The sequence below is a fragment of the Lontra canadensis genome, unplaced genomic scaffold (genome assembly GCF_010015895.1).
Source record: "Lontra canadensis isolate GAN:19392208 unplaced genomic scaffold, GSC_riverotter_1.0 scaffold10, whole genome shotgun sequence".
In the NCBI taxonomy this organism is placed as follows: domain Eukaryota; kingdom Metazoa; phylum Chordata; class Mammalia; order Carnivora; family Mustelidae; genus Lontra; species Lontra canadensis.
In genome coordinates this window covers 6,160,339-6,188,230 of record NW_022631004.1, presented here as the reverse complement: position 1 = coordinate 6,188,230, position 27,892 = coordinate 6,160,339, and the positions used below count along the sequence as shown (strand labels likewise).

The window sequence follows — 27,892 nt, the reverse complement described above, 5'->3', positions numbered from 1 at the left end:
GCAACTGTCTAAACATATTTAATCTTTTTATGTGTTCCTTCAAAAATGTCTTTGTGTGACTGTACTTATAATTTAAATGATACTGGGTTAGATATTCATCTGTTTCTTTCTTCCTGCTTCTTGCATCTATTCACATTAACTTTTGCATCAATTCTAACTGCTATATAATAATATAGTTAATGCATCCAATACATTTTACCTGTCTACTTTCCTAATGATAAGCCTCCGTGGTGACAATTCACTGCCACCAAAAATAATGCTTCATTGAACATCCTCATGTGTATTTCCTTATGAAAATGAGAGTCTCGGGGTGCCTGGGTTGGCTCAGTGGGTTAAAGCCTCTCCTTCGGCCCATGTCATGATCCCAGGGTCCTGGGATTGAGCCCCACATCGGGCTCTCTGCTCAGCAGGGAGCCTGTTCCTCCCACCCCCATCTGCCTCTCTGTCTACTTGTGATCTGTCTCTCTCTGTCAAATAAATAAATAAAATCTTTAAAAAAAAAAAAAAAAGAAAAGAAAAGAAACTGAGAATCTCATGGAACATGTACTCAGGAGCAAATTACCAAGTCACCGGATAGCAGTTTAATTTATGTGACTAAGTAGTGGTAGACTACTCGAGGTTGGCTAAATTCACGCCAACCACCAGCATACATGTTCAAATAACCCTATCCCTGTTTTTTGGTAAGTGATAAATCACTAAATTCTACTCCTGAAACCACTATTACACTATATCTTAACTAGAATTTAAATAAAGATTTGAAAAAAAAAAAAAATAAAAACTGGAACAAAAGATAGGATTTGAAATAGACAAAATCAAAATACATATGTAACTATAAGATGTGTAATCTAACATTTATGTAACATAACCCTCAGAACTTAGATGCAATCACTTGGCCATAGTAATTGTAATTATGCCTCAATATTCTAATGTGTCTGCCCACCATGGTAAGCGACGGGGTGGGGTGGGGGGCGGGGGGACATCAGTCCCATCAATTCTGTCATTTAAGCATAGCCATGTCCTTTTTGATTTAAAAGATTCTGGGGCACCTGGGTGGCTCAGTGGGTTAAAGCCTCTGCCTTCGGCTCAGGTCATGGTCCCAGTGTCCTGGGATCGAGCCCCACATCGGGCTCTCTGCTCCACGGGAAGCCTGCTTCCTCCTCTCTCTCTCTCTGCCTGCCTCTCTCTGCCTACTTGTGATCTCTGTCAAATGAATAAATAAAATCATTAAAAAAAAAAAAAAAAAAGATTCTGTTTTAAGCTAGTTTAAAAGTAGGCTATGATCTATCTTGTGCTATCATTACTACCAGTAATAGGAAAACAGTTCTCAAAATATAATCGGTGAATCAAATAATTTTCTGCTTCAACTACTGATGCAAAGACTTAACTTGCTGAAACAAAGCAAAGCTTGCGAATTAGCTAAGAAATATAAATGCTGACCCCACCAAAATAAAATAAAATAACACAATCCCACAAATATATTTGCTATTATCCAACTTTATAATCCTTAATACTAACAGACATAATGTGAAATATCAATAGTTTTAATTTGAAGATCTCTATTAGTGATTTTATATTTATTTGGTTGTGGGGTTTTTATATAAATAAACATCTATTCATATCCTCTTATCTTCTCAGAGTTTTCTATATTCACCAAAAAAATGTATTAAATATACATTCACAATAAATACACTGAATATAAATCAAAATTTAAATGAAACCAGTATATAGGCCATCCTTGACATCTGACGGTTTAACTTACAATTTTACTTCACAATGGTGTGAAAACTATATGCACTCAGTAGAAATAGTACTTTAAAGTCTAATCTCTTCCCAGGCTCGTGATATGCAATATGTAGTACAATACTCTTATGACACTGGGCATCACAAGGGTTTACAACCATTACGCTTACAACCATTCTGTACCCACACAACCATTCTGTTTTGCACTTTCAATAGAGTATTCAATATATGACATGAGATATTCAACATGATATTATAAAATAAGCTTTGTGTTACAGGACTCTGCCCAACTGTCGGCTAATGTAAGTGTTCTGAGCACATTTAAGATAGGTTAGGCTAAGCTATGTTGTTTGGTAGCATAGGTGTATTAAATGGATTTTCAACTTATAATGGGATTATCAGGATGGAATCTCACTGTAAGTTGAAGATGTGTACTTCCTCCTCTAGACATGATATAGTAACAGGACCTAGACTTATCATAGCAGATAAACAACCAGAATACAGGATAAAATGTATGAAACAAAAACTGTTTTCAGACATGGAAGAAGAGGTAGCTCAAGACTGTTGATACTTGACAAAAGGGAAACAAAATGAGCCATGAAATTATCAGACTTTCTATCAGGATACAATTTCTATCACTGCACAGGAAGAGGGAAACAAAATAGAATTTAAAGGTCTCATTGACTTGATGAGGCAGAGAGTGGAATATGGGTAGTCTAAGTGAGATAAAAGCTTTAAAGCAGAGTACTAAAGAGAAAAAAGCTATATAGACAAGAAGCTCCATAAATCCGCACTGACTCCTTGGCTTAATATCAAACTATTCAAACCTGCCATAAAACTGAACGAGGTGAGGCCAAGATAGTAACAGCTGTAAGTCAAAGAACTCCCACAGCTAGGATAGAGCCAGAAACTGTTTGAGACCCTACTAGGCACTGTGTAGAGACCACAGTCTTACACTACCTCTTATCCTATATCTGAGACTTAGGGTCATTCACAGAGGTCCCAGAAGATCAGGTCTGAATAAGGAAGCTAATCTAGCCCTAGAACAACAGCCAATCTGAACCTGACCAAAAGAAAACTTTTAAACTAGCCACAAATAATATCTCTGCCTACCAAAGCAGACTAATAATCTAAAAAAGGGATATGACAAAATCCAGCACTCAACAAGGAACAATTCACTATATCTAACATCACTCAATCTAAAATCACTAGCATTAGAAGAAGGAAAATAAGACCTATAAGCAGAAGCAAAATTAGTGCGTAAAAAAATGATCTAGAAAATGACAAAGATAGATCCAGTAGATAGTAACATGAAATCAACTATTATAAATATGCCCAAGAGTCCCAAGGACTTAAAGGAAAACATGAACATAATGAGGAAAAATGAAAGATACTAAAAAGAACTAAAGAGAATTTATAGAACTAAAAAAACTGAAATCTGAAAATTTTAATGGATAGAATCAACACACTGCAGAAGAGCAGTTACCTTAAAAATACAGTAATAAAAGCAGTCTAAAACGAAGCACAAAGAGAAAAGACTAAAAAAAGAAAATGGGAAAAGATTTGAGTGACCTACTAGACACTATCAAGAGAGCTAACATACATGTAATTAGAGCTAACACACATGTCCCAAAAAAGGAGGGAAGGACAAGAAAATGATATTTGAAGAAATAATGACCAAAGTGTTTCCAAATTCGCTGAAAATTATATTATAAACACACAGATACCAGAACTGTAATAAGAATAAACACAAGGGCGGGGGGCGCCTGGGTGGCTCAGTGGGTTAAAGCCTCTGCCTTCAGCTCAGGTCATGATCCCAAGGTGCTGGGATCAAGCCCTGCATGGGGCTCAGCAGGAAGCCTGCTTCCCCTCTGCCTGCCTCTCTGCCAGACTTGTGATCTCTGTCTGTCAAGTAAATAAATAAAATCTTTAAAAAAATAAAAAATAAAAAAATAAACACAAGGTAACCGTACCAAGAAACATAATAAAATTCCTACAAATCAATGATGATTTTTTTTTTTAAGTAAGCTCCACACCCAACATGCTTGAACTCAAAACCCAGAGATCAAGATCCTTACCAACTTAAAAGTGATGAAATCTTAAAAGTAGCCAGAGAACTAAAGCTTGATACAAAGAAGCTCAAGTATAACCACTTAACACAATAGAGTGTTTATTATTACAATGCACCAATTTAAATATATTTCATCAGAACTAGATTAAGGATCAGGTGTAGCTGAGCAGTGCTGTGGACAATGATCTCTAAGGAGCACTAAAATAAGCCTAGAAATGCAAAAAAAGTGGGGAAAAATATTTATTAGTGTTCCTCTAAGAGGTAAGTAACCAAGTGGCAGGAAGAAACAGTTTGCTAAGGCACCTGGAGTTCAAAATAAGTTGACACTATTGCCATTCATTGAAAATGACCACTAAATTGAATTTGTGGATGGTGGAGCCAATTAACTGCACAGCTTGTGTTCACTCAGTGGGTTATTCAAGTTTAAGGACAACAGCTTAACTATTCAGGTCAATAGAGAATCTAGGTGCTGCTACCTTAACACTCTTCCTTCTCTGTCCTTACCCTTTTCCTCTAATAAATGTTAAATGTATTTTGAAGACTAATAGTTTGAAGAAAAGCCAAGTAATAGCCTGCCTGGAACACCCAGTTCTCTCAGTCTGCACCTGTGTCAGGTCATGGCAAAAGTAGCTGTTCAGACCTAAACACTACTCTAATTGATTAATCCCTTCAATTTGACACTTACCCCTGTATAATAATAACAGTTGCTTAAAATCCACTAATGTGTCTGAGGAGAGTATCAAAGAGTATTCCATTTTCTTACCCATTGTCCTTTATGTCCTTGAAGTTTACTGAAGAATAGCTTTAGTTCTCGAACGGTCAAATTATAGCTAGCCAGCACTCCCAACATGTCAACTAAAAGATCTGGAAACAAAAGAAGACAATAAAACAATCAATTTATATTTCTTCAACTATTAAAATATACTATGCTTATTTAAGAGTCTGAACATTAGAGTTCCACACATATTAGATGCTCAAATATTTCTGAAATAAATATTACTAAATAAGAGAAATACAGTATTTAAGAATCAAACTTTATTTCTTTACATCCAATGTACTACAGAAAAAAAAAAAAAATCATACCTGCTATCATATTGTCAACTTTTTCAATCTTCCCAAGCACTTTCTCAACAAGGCCTACTTCAGTGCAGACTTGAAGATTTCGTATACTTTTCTTCAGAATCGCTGTAAACATGCTCCAGACCTCTGCTTGGCAAGTAATATCACATTTTTCTAGTAGGTCCACCATGCAGATGATACTCTCACCTTCTTGGATAATGAAATTCATTTCCAAATCAAACTGCCCTCCTACCAGCTTCCAAAAAGAGGGGAAAATTAAAAATATTAGTGCTTTTTTTATATAATTAGAGCACACTCCTAAGCTTTAGGTTGGCAGTAACTATCCATACACATTCTTCTCTACCCTCTACAACAAAAGGGTCCATAAATACACATACACACACACACACACAGTTCTAAAAAATAAATATTCTAAAGAAACCTTCAAGTTCAGACAGCACAAAGTCAAGCAAGACTTACAATATAAAAATGGAAATATTCTTCAACAGAAACAAATACAGAATGTCTTCGGTAAATCACTATGTACTGACCTGATACCAACAAAGATCTAACTTTTAGCTCTATAACTGCTTCTAATTCAGTATTTATGAATCATGAACTCTGTGAACTATCCACAACAACCTACAGGTGCTTTGCTGCTTATACAAAATACCAGCTCACAACAGAAATGAAAAGCTAAAAATGCTCAGAGTGGACACAGAACATAGCATTTATAATTGTCTACTTTATAAATTTCTACTTTATTTTACCTACCGATTTTAATCCCTTTCCTTCCCTGTCAATAACTAGGATAACTTAAATATAATCATACACCCAAAGTAGTAATCAAGAAAATTTATTTCATTGATACTATCAAAAAATCCATCCAGAGAAAGATACACTGACCTATCCCCACAATGCCATCTCACCCACAGCATCCTCCCACAGAGGAGATTTTCTTAAATTTAAACAAATTCCAACTTTTTAAAGGAATTAAAATACTTTTATATTACCTCTGCAGAGCTATCCTTATTAACTAGTATTTTAAAAGATATCTGTCAGAAATACTACACACAAGATTCACCTACACTCCTGTCCTTGTGAGTATGTCTTGGTTTTTCATTACGCATTCCTAAATCCAAAAAGTGGCCAAGAATTAGGAAAGTCAACTTCACAAAACAAAATCCAACAGCTCATAAAAGAATAACGGACACAACCTAATAGAGTTTACTCCAGAAAAGCAGGGAAAGTTCAGAATTAGACAAATTAAAACTCCTTGAAGCCAAGGATTGATGTCTCCCAGCTCCTGCCAAAGAAACACACTGTCAAGAGAAAGAAAAAAATGGAAAAATGAACAACATGAAGCAGCATGTGCATATAGGAGATAGGAATTCCTGGCTAATGCCGTGGTAAAAGCATTCGATTCTTCTGGGAAAGCTCTGGCAGAGATTTTAGTGTCCATTACTGTGTACCATCAGGAACATCTAGCAAAAGCAAAGGAGCACTGGGTTTCTGTTAAAAGGGCCCCTCGGTGTCACTGAGCCAATTCCCCTAGCTACATGGTCGTGGCTATAAAGTATACATGCCTGGCTCCCTAATCCACCCAAAAATTCTGTTAACTACATGAGAACTCTTTTTTAATTTGTTTTTGTAAAGATCATCCGCTTGTCCTGACTTTAACTTTTTATCCTGAAATAATTTCAAATATTCAAAAAGCTACAAAATAGTATAGAATTCCTAAATACTCTTTACCCAGCATCCCCAAATGTGAGTATATTATATAATCCTAATAAAATCATTAAAACGATAAACAACATTGATAAAAAGACTAGTGACAAATTTACAGATCTTACTCAATCACACTAAAGTCCTTTTGCTGATCCATGATGAGCATCCCTTTAGTCTTCTCCATACTAAGACCGTTACACAGGCATTCTTTGACTTTCAAGATTTTGATGTTTTTAAAGCATATTTGCCAGATATTTTATAGACTCTTCTAATGTGGACATTTTTTCAGGTTTAAATTCAGGTTACGCATTTTTAGTGAAAGTATCCCAGAAGTGATGGATGTCCTTAGCATACCATTTCAACGGTACCTAATGTACATACACTTCACTATTGGTAAAGTTAGCTTTGATCACTTGTTTAAGGTGGTGTTTGTCAAATTTTTTTCATTTTAAGGTTACCATAGGGGTACCTGGGTGGCTCAATAGGGTAACCATCTGCCTTCAGCTCAGGTCATGATCTTAGGGTCCTGAGATCAAGTCCTGCACTGGGCTCCCTCCTAAGCAGGAAAGTCGTCTTCTTCCTCTTCCTCTCTCTGCTCATGCTTGCACTCTCTCTCTCTCTCTAAAATAAGATCTTTAAATAAATAAATAAATAAATAAATAAATGTTACTATATTTCATGTTTAAATTATTATAGATCTTGTGGAAAACACCTTGAGACTAGACAAGTATCTTGTTTCTTGCCATACTTTGTACAACAAAATCCAACAGCTCATAATAGAGTAAACCACAACTGAATAGTTTATTCCAGTTTTATGCATCCACTGATGGAGCTTACCTCCCACTGCTATTACTGTGGCATTGCTAAATAGTTTTATATTTCCATCATACTTTATTATTGATTGTAAAAGACTTCCTTTAATAATAAAATATATCAACCACACCTGAAAAGCCAGCATCACGCTCGCACAGGAAAACTGAAATGAGTCTCATGAAAGTCAGACACAAGATTAGGATGATCACCATCATTTGGTATTATTCTGGAGGCACAGAAGATACATTGTCAAAAAGGCGGCAATGTATAAATATCAGAATGGAGGAATTTAAATTACAATTACTCTGAGATGATGCGATTTGTGTCTGGGAAACCAAGTAATTCAACTGAAAAATTACTATAAATGAGAAAAGTATTTGGTACTGGAACTACTGACACAGTTACCAATATGAGTCAGTCTCCTCTTGCAAAAGTAGATCAATAGATAGATATAAATAAGCAAACCAACCAACCAACCAATCTCAAAGGAATTATATTAAATAGAAAAAGCCACACACAAATAGCTACTACCTTAACAACTAGAACTTTATCCTACAGATACATTTAGGTAATGATGTTAGATATAAGAACTTCATTGTGACACATTTTGAACAGAAAATAAAAGCAACAATCCCCCCCAAAAAAACATTATCAGATAACAGTTAATAAAGTTGTATGTGACTATATAATGGAATGTGATGCAGCCAATTAAAAGAATGAGGCAGCTCCATCTGACATGAAAAAAATCTCTAAAATATATTACTTAGGTAAGAAAATCAAGATGGAAGAAAAGGTGAACCATAAGCTACAATATGAACGTCAAACATGTATATACACAGGCATATACACAAGAATGATACACAAGAAACTAAAGAGTGATTGCCTCTGGAAAGGCAACAGAGCATTTGGGGAGAAAGAGCAAAGGGAGAGTTTTTAGTACATACATGTTTGGACATATCCCACACAGATCTAAACAGGTCAAAAGTCTAGTTACAACTAATTTAGGAAACCTTACCTTCACCCTGATATTACTTACATCAATCTTGCATTTTAATCTGTGTTTATTTCTGCCAGTAACCACCCTTACAAGAAGCTACAGAATTAATTTTTGAAAGTAATTTCCAAAAAAACCCAAATATTTCACCAGCTTTTAAATTGAGTTTACTGTGTGAGAGCAGTATCCAGACAGGTGTTTTAAATATTTCTCCATTGCTTTAAATATTACAAAATATACCTTTCAAGGAGAAAATTGATGGCAGAAATTGATACATACAAATGTGTGGCATATTTGATATACTATATACATGCATATCTATTATACCTAAAAAGCATGCACAGGGTCCACAGTGTGTCATGTTAACCCTTTCTAATAGTTATTTGAAGCTGATCAACCTTCAAAACACAAATTTGTTTTCAATGACAAGGAACATAATCCAAGTCTAGGCATTGGCTAGTTATTATCTGAGCTGTAGTAATGGCTCTGCACCACAAAATGTAATCTTCCCAAATGTCACAGTAAGTTATGAATATCTGAGCAGCCTAATGCGCTTTACTAGCCGTGAAATGTGAAAATGTAATCTTATTACCTTTTTTATGGTTGTATTTTTTTGAATAATGTAGCCTAGAAACTGATGTATAGTCTTTTTCTGCATTTTAGCATGATTTGGTCTCCTATGCTATATAGAACATTTTTCACAACTCTCCATTTCAACATATTTTAGTCTTGGCCTGAACTCCATAAACAATTTTTATAGCAACCTTCAGGGTGGCATAACATGCTTTCTATAGGTTATAGTTTAATGTACAAGATTATAGAAATTTTAAAGCATATTATTCAAAGAATTCAAATAAACCTTCACAAGTTATGAATTAGGATTTTAACTGGGCATGATGACTACTTTCATCAGTGGATATGTTAATGAAATACTTTAAGCTAAAATTAAATATCACTAAACCTAAGTCACTTGTATTTTCAGAAAACCAAGAAACACATATGGACCAAAAATAATTAACTTCAATAGATTTATACAACTGGGAAGACTGTAATACAGAGAAAATTCTAATACTTCAAAGTAAAGCTGTATTTGCCCTGGAATCTTGCTAAATTCTTCCTCAGAGATATGGCCACAGTAAGGTAGAGCAGAAAAACTGGACAGAGCACAATCACATCTTATGTCCCTAACTAGATATTTCCTACTTCTTGTGACAAATCACACCTTTTATCTCTGGACCTGTCTACTTGTTCAAAAAACAAGCCAAATAAAAAGTAAGCTTCTTTTATATATGTGCATCCTTCAAAGATGTATTTACTTTTTTTTTTACTTTTTATAAAAGTGCTAAGGTCAAGGTATCCAATTTATCCCTAAGAATCCATTCCTAAGTGAATGTGACCATATACATGTTTATAGTCACTAGAAACTTATTAATAAGGAGAAGTTGAGGGAAAATTACAATGATGTGGTCTCCCAACTTACATTTTCTTCTTCTTACGTAATAAGAGTTTCTAGTTTGGTACATGAGGCCCAGGCAAAAACAAAATTCCACTTTCCTCGAAGTTACCAGCCATGTCACCAAGTTCTGACCACAGAGGACAGGCAGTAATATGTGCAACTGCTGGGCTATTACTCTTAAAGAACACAACTCATCTTTGCAACTTTCCTCTTCCACTTACATGAGCAACTGGAAAATGGCAAGAACTAGAGTAGCTATTCTCAAGTAGAGAATCTATGCCATAAGTCTCATGGTGAATGTAACAGAGCAGAAAGACCTATGGATATAGACAACCCATTTCATAAAGAATTTGTCCACATAAAGATCTGTACATGAATATTTACAGAAGCTTTATTCATAATCACCAAAAACTATAGACATTCAAATGTCTACCAACTAATAAATGGATAAACAAGTTGTGGTACAACCATACAACAGAATACTAATCACTAATAATAAGGAAAAAGTTACTGATACCATTAACGATGTGAATTAATATCAAAAACATTATGCCAAGTCAAAGAAGTTAGACACAAAAGCCACATATTGTGTGATTCCATTTATATGATATTCTGGAAAAGGCAAACGTATAGGGAGAGGAACTGGATCAGTGGTTCCCAGAGGCTGAGGAAAGCACAGAATTAACAACAAAAAAACATATGAAGTGTTTTGGGAGGTAATGAAATTTTCGGTATCTTGGTTGTGATACTGAATCCACAAATATATCCGTCTGCTGAATTTTAATTTCATAAAACTATACATCTAAGAAGGGTAAATTTAACTGAATGTCTTAATAAACCTAAAGTTTAAAGTAAATTTAAAAAAAAAAAAAGCTCAAGCCATTTGCCAGTTGTATCAAAGGCAAGAGAAAAAGCAAGATCCTCCAACTAAAGGCAACAATGTAGAATTAAGATGGCGAAGTCATGGAATACAAGAAAATTGAAGAAAAACTTCACTATCTATAAATCAGTCAAAAAGCATGTTCTACTGATAACAAATTATCCTTAATAATTTTCAAAATCCCCACATATACTAGAAAGTAGCAAATAACATCTCCTCTCTCACTGTTGATTGTACCTTTCATAAGAATTAAAAAATTTCACTAAACTATATGACATGTCTACAAAACCAGTATCAAGAAAAAGATTTCCATGAAGTCTGAGAAATACTGGATTAACAAGGCTAAAGATGTTCATAGGATAGAACTCCCAGAGATATACTACTATATATGTTTCAAAAAGATATATAACCAATGCATGGATTTCCCAAAATTTACTTGACAATGTAATCTTTTTTTTTTTTCTACTAAGAGATTTTCAAGGAATAACATTCATCAAAAGCTTTTTTGAGAAACACTGGATAATGTAATATAATTGTGTTCTTAAAGCTTATTATATGAATATCACAGAATTATCTATGTTTTACAGAAACATTTAATAGGCCTTTCAAATTGTCAGGTGAATGATTTAAAGTAACCTATTTGTTTTTTATAAGTTCTTTTCTGTGATTCACAGAATATAATAATCAAAGAAAAAAAATCTCAAATTAAGATTACTTTAGGGGACAGAAAATATGAACAATCAAAAGTAACAAAACTGTCCTTTCACTTCCTCTACAATCCAGTCCACAAGTCCAGCAAAACAGATGTCCTCCCACACAATTAGGGTTGTTCAAAGTGCCAAGAGAATTCAGCTGAACTAACAGGTAAATTTCAAAGCTAGGTCATTAAGAACTTAATGGCTTCCCTTGTATCACTCATTCTAAGAAAAACTCAGTCACCATGTCATAAAGATATTCAAGTAGCTATATAAAAGGCCCACTTGGAAAGTAACTGAGGTCTCCAGCCAAAAGCTTACACCAACAGGCCAATCATGTAAGTAGTTTAAAAGCAGGTCTTCCAGCTCCCGTTGAGCCTTTTAGATGACTGCAACCTCAGCCAACATCTAAAATGCAACCTCATGACAGACGCTAAGTCAGAACTGTCCAGCCAATTTGCTCCCAAATTCCTGACCCACAGAAACTGTGAGCTGATATTTATTACTGTTTAAGCTGCAAAGTTTTGGGATAATTTGTTACACAACCAACAGATAACTAATATGATTACAAATCAATCAGTTAATAGTAGTTGGGAAAAACTTTTTTACTCCATATTTCTGTACTTCAATTTTTTAAATTCTAACACAAAATAAAATAAATAATTTAAAAATACAAACAATACAATATACATACATTGATTACTATAAAGCTATGTACTATAAGGGCCTATTTAGTCAGAGCAGCCGCACCTCCGTTGAACAGCCATTTTGTTGTTCATGCAGTAAAACTTAAATTGACCCTGCCCCCTCTCCAGGGGAACTTACTTAAAAGCAAGTCCAGGAAACCAGTCCCAGGTAACAGCCCAAATACAAGGGTGGGTTAGGTCAAGTGGAGATAACGGCCCAAATACAAGGATGGGTCAGGTCAGGTGGAGACATTCAATCAGTGGAGGCACATACTGTCTCCCAGCTACCAAGGTGATAGGCTGGTTCAAATGTCTACTAGGGTAAATTGTAATTCAATTGGTCATCTAGCATGACTGTGCAGCTTTCTCTGTGTGTTACAACTTCATTGGCCACCTGTGCGTGGCCAGGCCCAACCACGTGGCCTTTGCTCTATAAAAGCTAGTCTGTGAAACAGAGAAGGGTTGTCCTCTCTGTAAGGGGCGGCCCCGACTGTTCTGTTTGACGGTCGGTCTGATTCTTGATGCTTGGCGCAAAATAAAGCTTTGCTTGATCTTCACTTTGTATCAGTCTCACTCCTTTGACCACGGACCAATCATTATTGGGGGACCCAACATTGGGGACCCAACAGTACAATATAAGCACTTTACATGAATTATCATCTTTAATTATCTCTCATAAAAAAACCCACACTGATCTTCACTTAATAGATGAGGAACCTGAAACATAACTTGCCTAAACTCACAAGGTACTAATGCAGCTGAACCAGGCTTCTGACACTGCATAACAACTGTATATAATAGATTGTGACAAATAATTTAGACTGGCTAACCCAGCATCTCTTCCCCAAAGTCTTATAACTGATGAGTGAATACATACTTATTTCAAGAATGAGACCAGCGTGCCTGGCTGGCTCAGTTGGTAAAGTATGCAACTGTTGATCTCAGTCAGGGTGGTGAGTTCAAGGTCCAAGTTGGGTATAGCGCTTACTTTTTAAAAACAAAACACACACACACACACACACACACACACACAAAACACAAAAAAAATGAAAAACCTTATTTTAAAAAGAGTGGAATACAACAGTAATTAGTTATTTGAAAGCTATTAAGTTTATGTATAAAAACATTAAAGAACTCAAATACTTAAGCCCCTTCCTCTCTTGTTTTCTGCCACTAGAGATTAGAAAGATAAATACTCTCTTTTCCAGCATCCTTAGCATCTGAATAGCCATGAGCCATTCTGGGCAAAGAGATATGAGAAGTGCTGAACGGAAGGAACACCAGCTTGCTTGATGAAAGGAAAACAGATGTAGCTGTCCTAACCTTTTGCTCTTTTACCTTCTTCCCTCCCTAGAACAAAGATGTGATGTCCAAAGGCACAGTAGCCATCTTGATATCATGAGGCTTTTACAAGCACAAGCAGAGACAAAAAGCCAGTATGTTAAGAATGGTAGAAGGAAAGGTAGAAAGTATTTAGATCCTAAAGCCTTATTAAGCAGAACCACTAATACCAGCAACTGCCTACCAAATCCCTCCTTATGTGAGAAAAATAAGCCTCTATTTGATGCAGCTGCTATTAAATGTGTATTCTACTGCTTACAGAACACAAACCTAATATATAGATATTCAAGAAATGGTGCATAAATGAAAGAATGGGTTATCAGAAAAGCTATCTTGGACAACTTCTTGTTTTAAATATGACTCAGAACTGCATTTAACTTAGGTGACTAAAATTCATTTTGCATGTTAGAAAAACTCTTTTTATCACAGCTATAACCAAATACAATTAAACTGAATACGTGCAACAGAAGTAAAATGATGTTTGGCAATTCTGTTACATGAAATATATCTCTAGATAAACAACAATTGCTGTTGTATTACATTTGTCTAAATAATATTTCAAGAAGGCTAATTTTAATGAGATAAATGATATAATAATACCAAATTTTCACAAAGATATCGGTGGATACTTTGGAATCAAAAGAGTAAAGACTTCAGGTATTAAATTTATTTAAATGAAACAATGCAAGCTCTGATAAGTAAGAGGCGGGTTTTAAAGTCTAATAACAAAAAAAACGATATACCTTGGGGACTATAATTGTGGTAGTAATTATAATATATATCATTTAAGGAGAATAATAATGCTTAGCAGAATATGCCAAACCTCGGGGTGCCTGGGTGGCTCAGTGGGTTAAAGCCTCTGCCTTCAGCTCAGGTCATGATCTCAGGGTCCTGGGATCAAGCCCCACATCAGGCTCTCTGCTCAGTGGGGAACCTGCTTCCCCACCCCCCACCCTGCCTCTCTGCCTACTTGTCATCTCTGCCAAATAAATAAATAAAGTCTTTTTTAAAAAAAAAGAATATCCTAAATCTCTATTAACCAAAATGTCTGAAGAATACAGAAGCTCTGTTTACTGAGTTTTTTTATTATTTGAGAGCTAATCAGAAAAAAAATTCCTATCTCAAATATTATATGTTAAATGTTTAAGTATACAGGAACAGATGCCCATCTAGGACCTAACTTATATAAAGTTTAAGATCATTTAACCTAAGTGAATTTTACTTTCAAATATAGAAGAAACGAGAATAACTACTACTAAAAATATTTAGACAAAACTGGAAAAGACAGTATCAATGAAAAAAGCAGCTGATACGGCAAGAGGACAATTTTTGAGAAGAGAAAAATGAAATTGAGAAAAAAATATAGCCAGACATTGAAATCATACTCTACATCTCTGCATTAGGAAGAAGGCAAAGAAAAAAATCAAACAAGAATGGCTAACAGTATGAACTTTGGCATGAAGTTATACTCTATAACCCTGGACACTGGACAGTTCTTTTTTCATCTCAAATATCCAATCACTCTAAGAACTGGGAGGCATACAGATCTCAGTAAAGGCAGGATCCAATAATTCAACCACTTATAAAAATATCATCTACAAAATTACATGTAGAAAAGCTCAGAATGATATAAAATTATATACTGAAGCACTGTTTATAAAAATATAACACTGGAAATAGCCTAAATATCCACCAATACAGAAACAGATATATAAACAATGGTACAACCATGTAAGAGGGAATACCATGCAGCATTTAAAAAGAATATAAATCTATATGTGTTGGCATGTGAAGATATTCAAGACCTACTACTAAATTTACAAAACAGTAGGTATAGAATGACATTTCTTTAATAATGCAATAATATTTTAAATTAAAGAATATGAAAATTCAGCTTCAGTGTCAGTATCAGGCCCAATTACACATCACTAAAGGCATTCCTAAAATTTAGGGGATAAATTATTGTATGATCAAGTATATTATCATCGTAAATAACCAGCATAACAATATCAGTAATATGAAAAGGATGAGTCATTTGGATTTAACACATTCACTCTAAAATACAGGCATTTTGGGGATAATAATCTCTTTATATGTGTTATATATATTAAAGTCTATCAGATAACTGAGGAATAAATGTGTATTTCTTCTTGTAAGAAAACTAATTAGTTTTATGAAAGCTATTGATTATACACACAAAAATAATTGAGAACATGGGCGCCTGGGTGGCTCAGTCGAGCAACCGTCTTCAGCTCAGGTCGTGATCCTGGGGTCCCAGGATCAAGTCCTGCATTGGGCTCCCTGCTTAGTGCGGAGTCTGCTTCTGCCTCAGACCCTCCCCTCTCAGGCTCTCTCTCATATATTCTCTCTCTCTCTCTCTCTCTCTCAAATAAATAAATAAATAAAAATTTTTAATAAAATAAAAATAAAAAATAACTGAGAACACAAATAGCTAAATAATAAGAAAGCAGACTGTCATTAATGTGAGTTTAAAAGCTGCAGGAAAAAAAAACCACAGGAAGAACATTATATTCTTTTTTTTAAAGCAAAAAAAAAAAAGTGTTTACAAATAGAGTAAAAGCCTGTGATAACGGAATTCAAATAACTGGTTACTGTCCTTTGCCCCACCCACACTTTGCCATCAAAAATCTCGACTGATAGGATAAACTTCAATGGATGGAGTACAGAATTACGAGAAAATGCCTCCTAATCATTTCACACTTTCTCAGTTCAGCTGTATACAATAGTAAATTTCACTATTATTTTACTTTTGTGCTTTTTAAAACATACAGACAAAAATTACTGAATTTAATCTCAAAATAGCACCATCCTAAATTTTAAACAACTGAATTTTTAGACTCCATCTGTCCTATTATGGCAGAGTTTTAGTGTATATAAATAATAACAAAATACAAAATAATAAGAGATTAGCTTACATTATAATTTAATTCATGTACAAATCTTTAAGATCATTCCTAACACTGAAAAAAAAAACACAGTAAGGCTTTCCCTTAGTCAGTAAATGGAAGAGAAGAAAGTAATTTTACTATGTTGATGGCAACATAACCATCAGCCTTTGCTTTACAACAACCTTTATACTGAGAGTTAGCCAAAATAATATCTTACTCCTCAGTCAACATCAGCTGAAAGGCTATTTAGGCTTACAAATGTGCATTCAGGCACCTAGGGGCTCAGATCCTTAAGTGTCTGCCTTTGGCTCAGGTCATGATCCTAGGGACCTGGGATCAAACCCCGTATCGCATCGGGCTCCCTGCCCAGCAGGAAGCCTGCTTCTCCCTCTCCCACTCCCCCTGCTTGTGTTCCCTCTCTTTCTGTATCTATCTCTGTCAAATAAATAAAAATTTTTTTAAAAAGTGCATTCAGTGACCACAAGAACAGTGTACCACTCCACATTGCCAAGCAAGTATTCTCTGAATTAGAATATGAAATGTTTAAAAATTTAATAAAATCTTCAATAAAGAAATTTTCAGTAAGAATTAAAATCTTCTATGAAGTTTTACAAGTATTTTTATATCTCCAAAATTCCTTCTAAGATGATGATATTTGGTTTTACCCTCATACGGATTTTCCCAATCAGCCAAAGGTCTATTTTATACCCCTCTAACATACATATACCACATTTATGCCTTATGTATGACAGTATATCTATAGATATACCTATATCTATATATCTATAGAAAGAGCGTGAGGAATATACACCAGATTATTAGTAGTGATTATCTTGGAAGATGGGGGCACAAAAGGATTTTTACTTTCAAAATCATACATTTATGACACATTTCCATGTTTCAAAATAAGTATATATTTTCTTTAAATCTAAGGGGGAAAAAATAAGATATTTTAATCCTCTCAGTATGCACTGAATATTTATGTGGAAAACTAAACAGGAAAAAATAATGGTTCTTAGTCTGTACATTACTGGGAAAAATCAAACTGTATGCAATTGATGTATCCCATCAAAACTGAGGTAAAGAAAGCTCCTACACAGTAAGGATGTAAAAGAGAAATCAGGTATACAGTACCAAGTACCACCAAGGACAGATGAGTAAAATATCATTATTTACCTTTAGGTGTGAGGTCTTAGTTTTAATGATAGTAAAGTACTTTCATGGGTCATTCCGAACTGTATGTTGTCCAAGATCTTTAACCATAAACCGTAAATTATACCTGTAGAGTTTTCAGAAACACATCTCCTCTTAGGAGAACAGTGTTTAAGAGCATATCATCTGGAGCAAGACCGGATTTGACTTCTAGTTCTACCAGATACCAAGTGTAAGGCCAAGGGCAAGATAGTTCGCCTCTCTATGGCTCACTTTCTCATTTGCAGAATTAGAGTAATAATGGTACCCATCTCCTAAAGTTGTGAGGGTTTAATGAACTAACACATATCTCAATTAATGCATATCCTCTTAGATGAAGATATAAGAACTCACACTTCTACTTGCTACTAAAATTCTCACTTCAAGAACAGCATCTCCAAGTTCGATCCATAGCAGGAACAGAGAACACACCCTAGAGAGTTCTGAGCAGCCCCACCTCCAGTAGTCTAGTTGCCATCATACACTGTGAGAAGGTGCGGCTATGGCTTCTGGCCCATCACCATGACCTCTAACTCCCAGCAGTGAGGCAACTGTCCTCACCCTCTGCTGTCCAGACACCAAGCTGGACACCTCCAGGAAGCGCGAGGGGAACAGAGGAGGAGCCTAGGCCATCTCACATCCTCCGGCACCTGTGGGAAGGGACAGCAAGATCATCACAAAGAAGGTTTTAGGAACAGTAAATTGGTTCAATGTATAAGAAATGAAAATGGTTTCATCAAGAGGAATGACACTGAGAAGATGTATTTGTACACCAGACTGCCATAAAGAAGAATAACCCCAGGAAGTACCTTCACAGTGGAGGAGATGCAGAGACTGTACAGTTTGATGTTGAAGGAGGAAAGAATGTGGAGGGAGCAAATGTCACACAGGCTCTGGCAGAGCTCTAGCGCAAGGCAGCAAACATGCAGCGGACCAAAACCATTACCTACACTATCCTTCACAGGGGTCCTCCCCACAATCACCCACAGAATTACCAAAATTGTGAGAGTGGGGAGAGAAAGAGGGCTGGGAGAGTGCTCCCAAAACCCAGATCCCAGGTGACAATTCCCATCTAACTACATGCAGAGACCTAATGGGTGTCAACCACAGTCTTCCAACCCTCCTGTGCATGGAAAAGTGTTAGGGAGCTGACAAGGTAGACCAGTAAGACAGGGTATGTATTGGGTTATATACCACAATTCTGTAGGGGTTTTCTTTGCCAAAGACAGCCTAGAAACGGAGGCAATGAAGAAGGTAAGGAAAATCAAGGAGACGAGACCCATGGTTAGCAGCCACCTCCATATCAATGCCACTGCAATTTTAATTACCCACGCAGATGTACAGAAAACCCTAAACATCACCATGGCAAAGAGATAAAAGCAGCTGATCCAGCAGCTGAGAATTCATCTGTTCCCAAGGCTGAGCAGGCCTGGGCTGAGTAAATGCTGGCTTACCATTTACACTATCATCTGGTTTCATCATCCAATAAGAAGAAATGAATATGAAATTCCAGCAGTAAGAAATGAACAAAAGATTGGAGCTGAAGACCTTAAGTACTTGCTTTTTGCCCAGTGGCCAGATAAACACAACTATCTGCATTATCTATGCAGCATGGGGTTTTTATTATTTTTACCTAAAGATGTCTCTTTTTTGATAATGACAAACACGCTTTAAAAAAAAAAAAAAAAGCCTGCTTTTTCTCAATACACCCTTAAAGGGTTTTTTGGGGGTTTTTTGTTTAAGATTTTATTTATTTGACAGACAGAGATCACAAGTAGGCAGAGAGGCAGGCAGAGAGAGAGGAGGAAGCAAGCAGGCTCCCTGCCGAGCAGAGAGCCTGATACAGGGCTCCATCCCAGGACCCTGGGATCATGACCTGAGCCGAAGGCAGACACAACCCACTGAGCCACCCAGGCACCCCCACCCTTAAAGGTTTTTAAATTGTTTGATATCTGGTCAAATTGAGATTTTTAAGAACTTCATTCTAATTTGTAATAAAATTGTAAAACTTGATTTTTTTTAAAAAGTTGACAAATGGCATGCAGCTTTTAATAAGTCTTAAGTTAATAATAATAACTTCACCTGATAGTTACAGGAAAGCTGTCATCTTCTGGTCTTTCTTCCTAGTAAACAGTCAACATACTAGCAATACACAAATTTAAAAAAGCATATTCCACTTACAACAAAATATCACACTATTGTAATGTACTAACAACTAACATCAAAGGAAGCTAAAAATGACAGCTCTTTATGTTGTACTTTTATAATTGTAATTTATAAGTCCCTTCTTCATTATGTGATATCATCCAGTGTTAAGTCTTGACCCACAAAATGTTTTACACTCCAGGGTTTTTTTGTTCCTGTCATTTTAACTATGTGACTGTAGTCCCTAAAACTCAATACCAAACAATACTCAATGTCCCATCATAACCCTCTCATCATCAATCCTTTACTGTTATTAATTTAACGAACACACTACCTCTACTGACAATAATCACCATCATGTTATACTCCATGACACTTTCCCAATATCTTAGATATACCACCATTCCAAGATATACAAATGCCCTACCATCTTCACCTTTCAGAAGACTGCTTAATTGAAATCTAACTCACCACAGAGGGCACAATCATACAACCTCTCTCCTTTTTAAAATTATTAGTTTTTTAATCTAGACTTCCTAAGTCCAATTACTGTCAATGCTACCTACGAGGATTACACCTTAAATCATGAAATTATCCTACCTGAAATCTGAAAATATTAGTAACATACTCTAATCATAATTTCTTGTACCTTCGAATAACCTCATCATCCTATACCTGCTCTTTCACATCACAGAGACTCCAGATACAGACTGTTGTACTTTATGTTACAGTACTTATATACTATATCTGGAAGTCTCTGTACCACTCTATACTACTACAGCTCAACTTAGCTTCTTTCCCAATTTTTAATTCATGTGTCCTGCTGCTTGTAGACAACCACACATATTGCCTCAAAATAAACATAGCCAAAGCCTAACTGATTATCTTCTCCCTAATCCTGCTATGATTGCTACCCCAGTTGGTAATTCTACCCACATGGCAGAAACCATGATGTCATCTTCAACTCAGCTCCTTTATACAATGTCCAATTAATTGAATGCTGATTCTATCTCCTAAAATTTCTTAAGTTTATCCCTCTTCCCCCTGCCTACCCTCACCAAACTAGCTGAGAACTCCTTTATTACACACAACTGTCAGAATACTTGATCTACTAGATTATATGTCCATAAAATACAGAGGACTATACACATGGCTATGGACATTGGTTACCATGGAGGAGGTCAGAGGAGAAACAGGCTATGGGGAGGAAGAGAAAGAAGATAGAACAAAGTTGAAAAAGATAAAGAAAAAATAAGAACCATACTTATAATTGTATACACATATATAACATGTATGTATGTAAATAAAATTATATATGTGACTCTATGCATAAAGAAATTTTTATAACCAAAAGCAAATTTCGTCTAAGCTGAGGGTATATGTATATCCTGTTTGCTCTATTCTTTACTATAAATCTCTTTTTAAGCACTTAAAAAAAAGAAAAGAAAAGAAAAGAACTCTATTATTTCATTAAACTCTTTTCCCTTTTTTTAAACTAAGCAAGTAACGTGAGCAACATTGTTGTGTATTCTTCTATTAAGGGCCTTTTATTTTATTTTATTTTTAATTTTTTAAGTAATCCCTATGCCCAACCTGGGGCTTGAACTCATCACCCCAAGACCAAGAGTGGCATGCTCCTCCAACTGAACCAGCCAGAAGCCCCTTAAGCCTCCACTTATTAACCATATTAAGAGAACTGATCAGAGACTACTCAAGCCAACTATGCAACAACATATCCAATAATCCCTGTGAAAGAATGATACTTTGCATAATCCCACCTAAATCAAATCAATCTGGGGAGTGCGGGGGGAAAGCTACATAGTATAGCCCCTCTGCAAAGCTCAAACTGCACATGAAGGGTTGAAGAGGTTCTCAATTAAAGAATCCTGTTTAACTTCACTTGACCCATATGACCAGAGTTTCCCTACATAAACTTAAAACATGTATTTTGTAGAATGACTTGAACTAACCTAAAGAATTACTCATAGGAAAACTGATAGCACTAAAAGCATATATTAGAAAAAAAGGGGAAGTTTCAAATCAATAATCTAAAGTTTCATTTTAAGAACCTAAGAGAAGACAGGGTGCCTGGGTGGCTCAGTCAGTTAGCTGTCCAACTCTTGATCTCAGCTCAGGTCTTGATCTCAGTGTCTTGAGTTCGAGTCCCACACTGGGCTCCTACTCCAAAAAAAGCAAAAAGGAACCTAACAGAAGATCAAAAAAAATCCAAAGCAAGCAGAAGGAAGGAAACATAAATACAAGAGCAGAAGTTAATGAAACTGAAAGGGGGTGGGGGGGGGGGGGAAAAAAAAAAAACAAAAAAAAAAAGAGCTAATTCTTTAAAAAAAAAAAAAAAAGGATAAAAAAAATTTAAAAGAATCATTACAATTGAGAATTTAGCAGGACCGAAAAATAACAAGAAAAAAAAAAATACAAATTACCACTAACAGGAATAAAACAGGAAATATCACTACAGACCCTGTAAGTAACAAAAAAACAAGTGAATACTACGAACAACTTTAAACACATAATTTGACAGTATAGACAACCAATCCCTCAAAAAACACAAGCTACCACACTTACTCAATATGAAATAAATAATTTAAATAATGCTATAACTATTAAGAAAAATTAAATTCATAATTTTAAGGGCCCCTGGGTGGCTCAGAGGGTTAAGCCTCTGCCTTCAGCTCAGGTCATGGTCTCAGGGTCCTAGGGTCCTGGGATCGAGCCCCACATCAGGCTCTCTGCTCAGCAGGGAGCCTGCTTCCCCCCCTCTCTCTCTGCCTGCCTCTCTGCCTACTTGTTACTCTGTGTGTTAAATAAATAAAAATCTTTTTAAAAAATTCATAATTTTAACACTCTCAAAAAAAAAAAATCATAGGGTTGGTATTGTTTCACCAATTCTACCAAATGTTTAAAATTAACACGAACTTTACACTTCTCAACTCATTTTATGTATCTCCTATGATATCAAACAAAGATAGTACAAATATACTATATATCAATACTCCTCAAGAATATAAACACAAAAATTCTTTAAATAACAGCAAGTAGAATTCAATAATATAGAAGAATTGAATTCCATGACATAATGGATTTTATTCCAGGGATACAACATTATTTCAATATGCAAAAATCAATGTAACCCACCTTTTTAATAGACTAAAGGAGAAAAACCACATTATCGTAACAACTGATGCCAAAAAAAAAAAAAAGCATTTGAGAAAAATGCAACACCAACCCATGATAAAAACTCTCAGAAAAACAGGAATAAAGGGAAACTTCTTCAACTTGGTAAAGAACACCGACATAAAATCCACATCTATCACTGTAATTTATAACAGAAAACTGAATGCTCTCCCCTAAATCAGGAACAAGGCAAGGATATACATTCTCACCACTCCTAACACAGTGCTGAAGTTCCAACCAAGGCAGTAATTGGCAAGAAGAGAAATAAAAGCCATGCAGATCAGAAAGGAAGAAACAAACTGCCTCTATTTACAGATGACACGATTATCTATACAGAAATCCAAAGACATTTAACAAAAAATATCTTAGAATTCAGAGCGCCTGGGTGGCTCAGTTGGTTAAGTGACTGCCTTAAGCTCAGGTCATGATCCTGGAGCCTCAGAATGTGACTCCCTGCTCAGTGGGGAGTCTGCTTCTCCTTCTTTCTCTGCCCCCTCCCATGCTCATGTGCTCTCTCTCTCAAAAAAGCTTCAAAAAAAGAAGAAAAGAAAAAAACAAAACAAAACAAAAAAAATCACCTAGAACTAGTAGTGAGTTCAGCAAGGTCACAGGTTAGAATCTATAAAAAAATCAATTATTTTAAAAAAAACAACTGCATTCATTTCTATATACTAACAGTTAATATGTGGACAATGAAATTAAAAATATAGTATTATTGGGAAGCCTGGGTGGCTCAGTTGGTTAAGTGGCTACCTTCGGCTCAGGTCATGATCCCAGAGTCCTGGGATCCAGTCCCACACCTGGCTCTGGGAGCTTGCTTCTCCTTCTGCCTGCTGAGAACACTGTGCTCACTCACTCTTTCTCTCTGACAAATAAATAATAAATGAAAATCTTTAAAATAAAAAAAAATACAGTATTATTTACAATTGCTCAAAGAACTCTGAAATACTTAGATATAGATATAAATCTACCAAAACCCATACAGCACCTGGATGTTGAAAACAACAAAATGAGGATTAAAAAAGATAAAAGAAAATCTGAATAAATGTAGAGACATACTCTGTTTATAAGATATTAATTCTCCCCCAAACTGATATACAGATCAAACACAATTCCTATCATAATCTCAGCAAGATTTCTGCAGACATAAAAAGATTATTTTAAAATGGATATTGAAAAGCAAAGGAAGTAGGATAGCAAAAACAATCTTGAAAAAGAAAAATAAAGTGGGAGAAATTAGTTTACCCAATTTCAAGACCTATATAGCTACAGTAGCTAAACTATGAGGTAGTGCCTAAGAAACAGACACATAAATCAATTCAACAGAATAGAGAATCCAGAAGTAGACCCAAATAGATATGCCCAACTGAGTTCTGACAAAGGTACAAAAGCAAGCCAATAGAGGAATTTCAATAAACAGTGCTGAGTAATTAAATATCCATAAATGAACAAATGAACCTTCACCTAAGTAGCTTACCTTACAAAAAAACCAACAATATAAACTGCAGATTTAAAGGTAAAAAATAACTTTTAGAAAAACACACAAGAAAAAATCTTCAGGATTTAAAACTAGGCAAAAAGTTCTCAGACTTGACATCAAAAGGAAGAACCCATAAACTGCACAGAACCTTATGATGTAAATTTCCATATGTTGATTATATTGATGTCAATATTATACTATAGTTATGTAAGATTTTTCCACTGGGGGAAAGACAGTAAATGGTACAAGGGATCCCTCTCTAGTATTTCTTACAACTGCATGTGAATCTACAATTATCTCAAAATAAGAAGTTTTATTTAAAAAAAATAAGTAACTCATGTGAGGTATGGCCTAGGATTACTTGTTCCCATTGAAAAGAAAAATTTATTAACCTAGATGAAGTTCTCACTTCATCTGTCTCATAGGAAAGAACAGCCAAATAAAAGAGCAAAGAAACTCTGGTGAGCACAAATTCTGAAGCCATGTGTGAAGACACACAATCACCATTTCTTTAACAAAACAAACAAAAAAGAACATGTGGTATGTTTAATCACTTGTCCTACATCTAAAAAAGTTTGTCATATAATATACCAAAAAATGATTAAGGATGTATTAATATCACAGAGTTTAACTATATATCCTATTGACTCAGATCAAATACTTGCATTATAGAATATGCAAATTTGAATCTTCAAACAGGAAATGAAATTTTCTAAATCTATTACATAACTTTGGATTCATGTGTGCACTGAAAGCTAATAAATCATTTAAACCATCATACACAGAACCTTTTCAAATTTGCATTTATCCACAGTAAATACTGCCATGTTCTATAATAGCTTGCTAGTTCAATCTAGCAAACTAGTGATTTATAGGAATGACATATTTTAAAAATCAGAAATCTGTCACTATGTGACAACCATTCCGAAGTCCACTGAACTTATATTACTTGGAATCAAAACATCCTAAGATATGAGACAGCAAAATGTCGAGTATTCAATAATGTAATCAATTAATTCAGTATTTGGGTCTGATCACATGTAAAAATGTTTAAAACTATAACATCACACATACCTTAAGATCCCTATTAATGTAAGCCCAGCTCTATTATCATTCTCTCAATGCTTCCAAGCTATTTTAAAAGACAAATGCCATGAAAAAAAAAAAAAAGACAAATACCATGATTTCACTTACATGTAGAATCTAAAAAACAAAACAAACGAACAAAAAACATAAACAGACATACAGAAAACAAACTGGTGGTTGTAGAGAGAGAGAGAGAAAATAGGTGAAGGAGCTTAAAAGGTACAAATTTCAGATTTAAAATAAATAAGTCACAGGGATGAAAAAAGTACAGCATAGGGAATAAAGTCAGTAATATTGTAATAATGTTGTATGGTGACAGACAGTAACTGTATTTTTCTGTTGAGCCCTGCATCATGTATAAAACTGTCAAATCACTACGTTATGTACCCGAAACTAACAAAATACTGTATTGTCAGCTGTACTTCAATAAAAATTAAAATTTAAAAAAATGTTTAATTAAACTTTAAAAAATGGTCACACTTCATACTTTATAATTTAGCAACTAGTCCTATTTTGAAGCACAGCAAAATTTACAATATGTAAAAGAAATCTCTATATTACTTTTTTCCCACAAAAGATGAACTTTTAGATCTTTATAATAATTTCACATTAATATTCTTAAATAGGAAGATTCATCAGGGATACCTAGATGGCTCAGTCAGTTAAGCGTCAGACTCTTGGTTTGGGCTCAGGTCATGATCTCATGGGTCATGGGATAAGCCCCAAATTGGGCTTCTCAGTGGGGAGTCTGCTTGAAAATTCTCTCTCTCTGTCTTTCCCCTCATTTGAACACATACATGTACTCTCTCTTTCTCTCTCTCTCTCAAGTAAGTCTTTAAAAAAAAAAAAAAACTAGGCAGAATCATCAAATATGAAAACAGGAAATATATTAACAATAGAAGAATAATTGGAGACAACTGAAATATCTATCATCATAGACATCTGTTGTTTTGTCAATATTACACTCACTCTTCCTTTCATCCCTCATCTCCTTCACAGCATTCTCCTGGCAATGAGATTGCTACCTCACAGCTAGACCAGAGAGGACACTTAATTCAGGCACATACAGTTCTCCATTCTCCTGGTTACAGTGATTAGTCCAGGGATGAAAATGTGACCTAATTCAGGCCAATCAAAAATCATTACAAAGATTTTTTTTCTTTTCTTTTCTTTTTTTTTTTTTTTTGAGAGAAGAGGGAGAGGAAGGGGTAGAGGGAGAGAGAAACAACCTTAAGCAGACTCCACACTGGGTCTCAGTGTGGCTCAGGGCTCAATCTCACAACTCTGAGATCATGACCTGAGCTGAAATTGAGAGTCAGATACCTAAGCAACTAAGCCACCCAGGCACCCCCCAAGATGTTGGTTTTTTTTTTTTTTTAAATTGAGACATTAAAAGATAGGCTTTTACACTTTGGGGACAAAAGCTATAAAGATATTTACATTGGCAGCTTCCAGCAGACATCTTCCCTGCCATGTATACAGAGAAAGTCACCTACATCATAAATGGAAAAAGAATATTCTGGTGGTATTAACTCTACAGTTCCAGTACCTGGTTCCACAGCTCCCCTGGTTCTCAAAGCTTTATTAAATGACCTATTCTGATTAACAGTGAAAAGCTAGAGAGCTTTTCCTCTAAGATCAGGAACAAGACAAGGGTGACAACCCTTGCCACTTTTAAAAAATATTGGAAGGCCTAACCAGAACAATTAGGCAAATACAGTAATAGAAGGCAACCAAATTGGAAAGGAAAAATTAATCTGTTTGAAGATGACAGGATCCTACAGAAAATTCTATAGACTCCACCAAAAACTGTTAAAACAGTAAAAATGAATTCATTAACAGTTGTAAGACATGAAATAAAAATTCAAAAAGTAAGCTGCATTTCTATACACTGACAAGGAGCTATCTTAAAAAGACATTAAATAAACAATTCCATTTATAGTAGCAAGAAAAAGTATAAAATAATTAAGAATAAATTCAAGAAGGTAAAAGATAGGTATAATGAAAAGCATTAAATACTGATAAAAGAAATCTATGACACAAATGAATGGAAAGACATCCTAAGTTCATTGCTTGGAAGAATTAACATTGTTAAAATGTCCATTCTACCCAATTGATGTAATAGTCCCACTTTTTTTATTTTGTTACCCATGTTTTTGGTGTTGGATCCAAAATATCACCGCTAAGACCAATATCAAGGAGGTTCTCCTTGAAAATATCATTAAAAAGAGGAAAAACATGCAGACATTTTCTATTTGTTCATAAAAACCTAAAGAAAATTTGGAAAGATAGATGAGGTGTTAACAGTTATTTTTCATGTTTTCTTTAGTAAAAGCTGAATTAATTTGGAGGGAGATGATTTGGCAGAGAAAATGTGTGCTGAAAACAAGGAACAGAGGGGGAAGAAAAATGTCATTGTATTCATT

General features: G+C 35.1%; 1 protein-coding gene across 3 annotated transcripts in view; it reads right to left on the bottom strand.

Annotated features, from left to right (window-relative positions):
• Positions 1 to 27,892, bottom strand: part of LRBA (LPS responsive beige-like anchor protein) — a 729,797-nt gene that overhangs the window by 644,429 nt on the left and 57,476 nt on the right. For all 3 annotated transcript variants that reach the window (XM_032855538.1, XM_032855540.1, XM_032855539.1), the window contains exons 3-4: positions 4,895 to 5,126; positions 4,575 to 4,675 (exon numbers count right to left, since the gene is read on the bottom strand). In XM_032855538.1, coding sequence (XP_032711429.1) covers positions 4,575 to 4,675; positions 4,895 to 5,126 — 333 coding nt within the window. The remainder of the gene's footprint in view (positions 1 to 4,574; positions 4,676 to 4,894; positions 5,127 to 27,892) is intronic.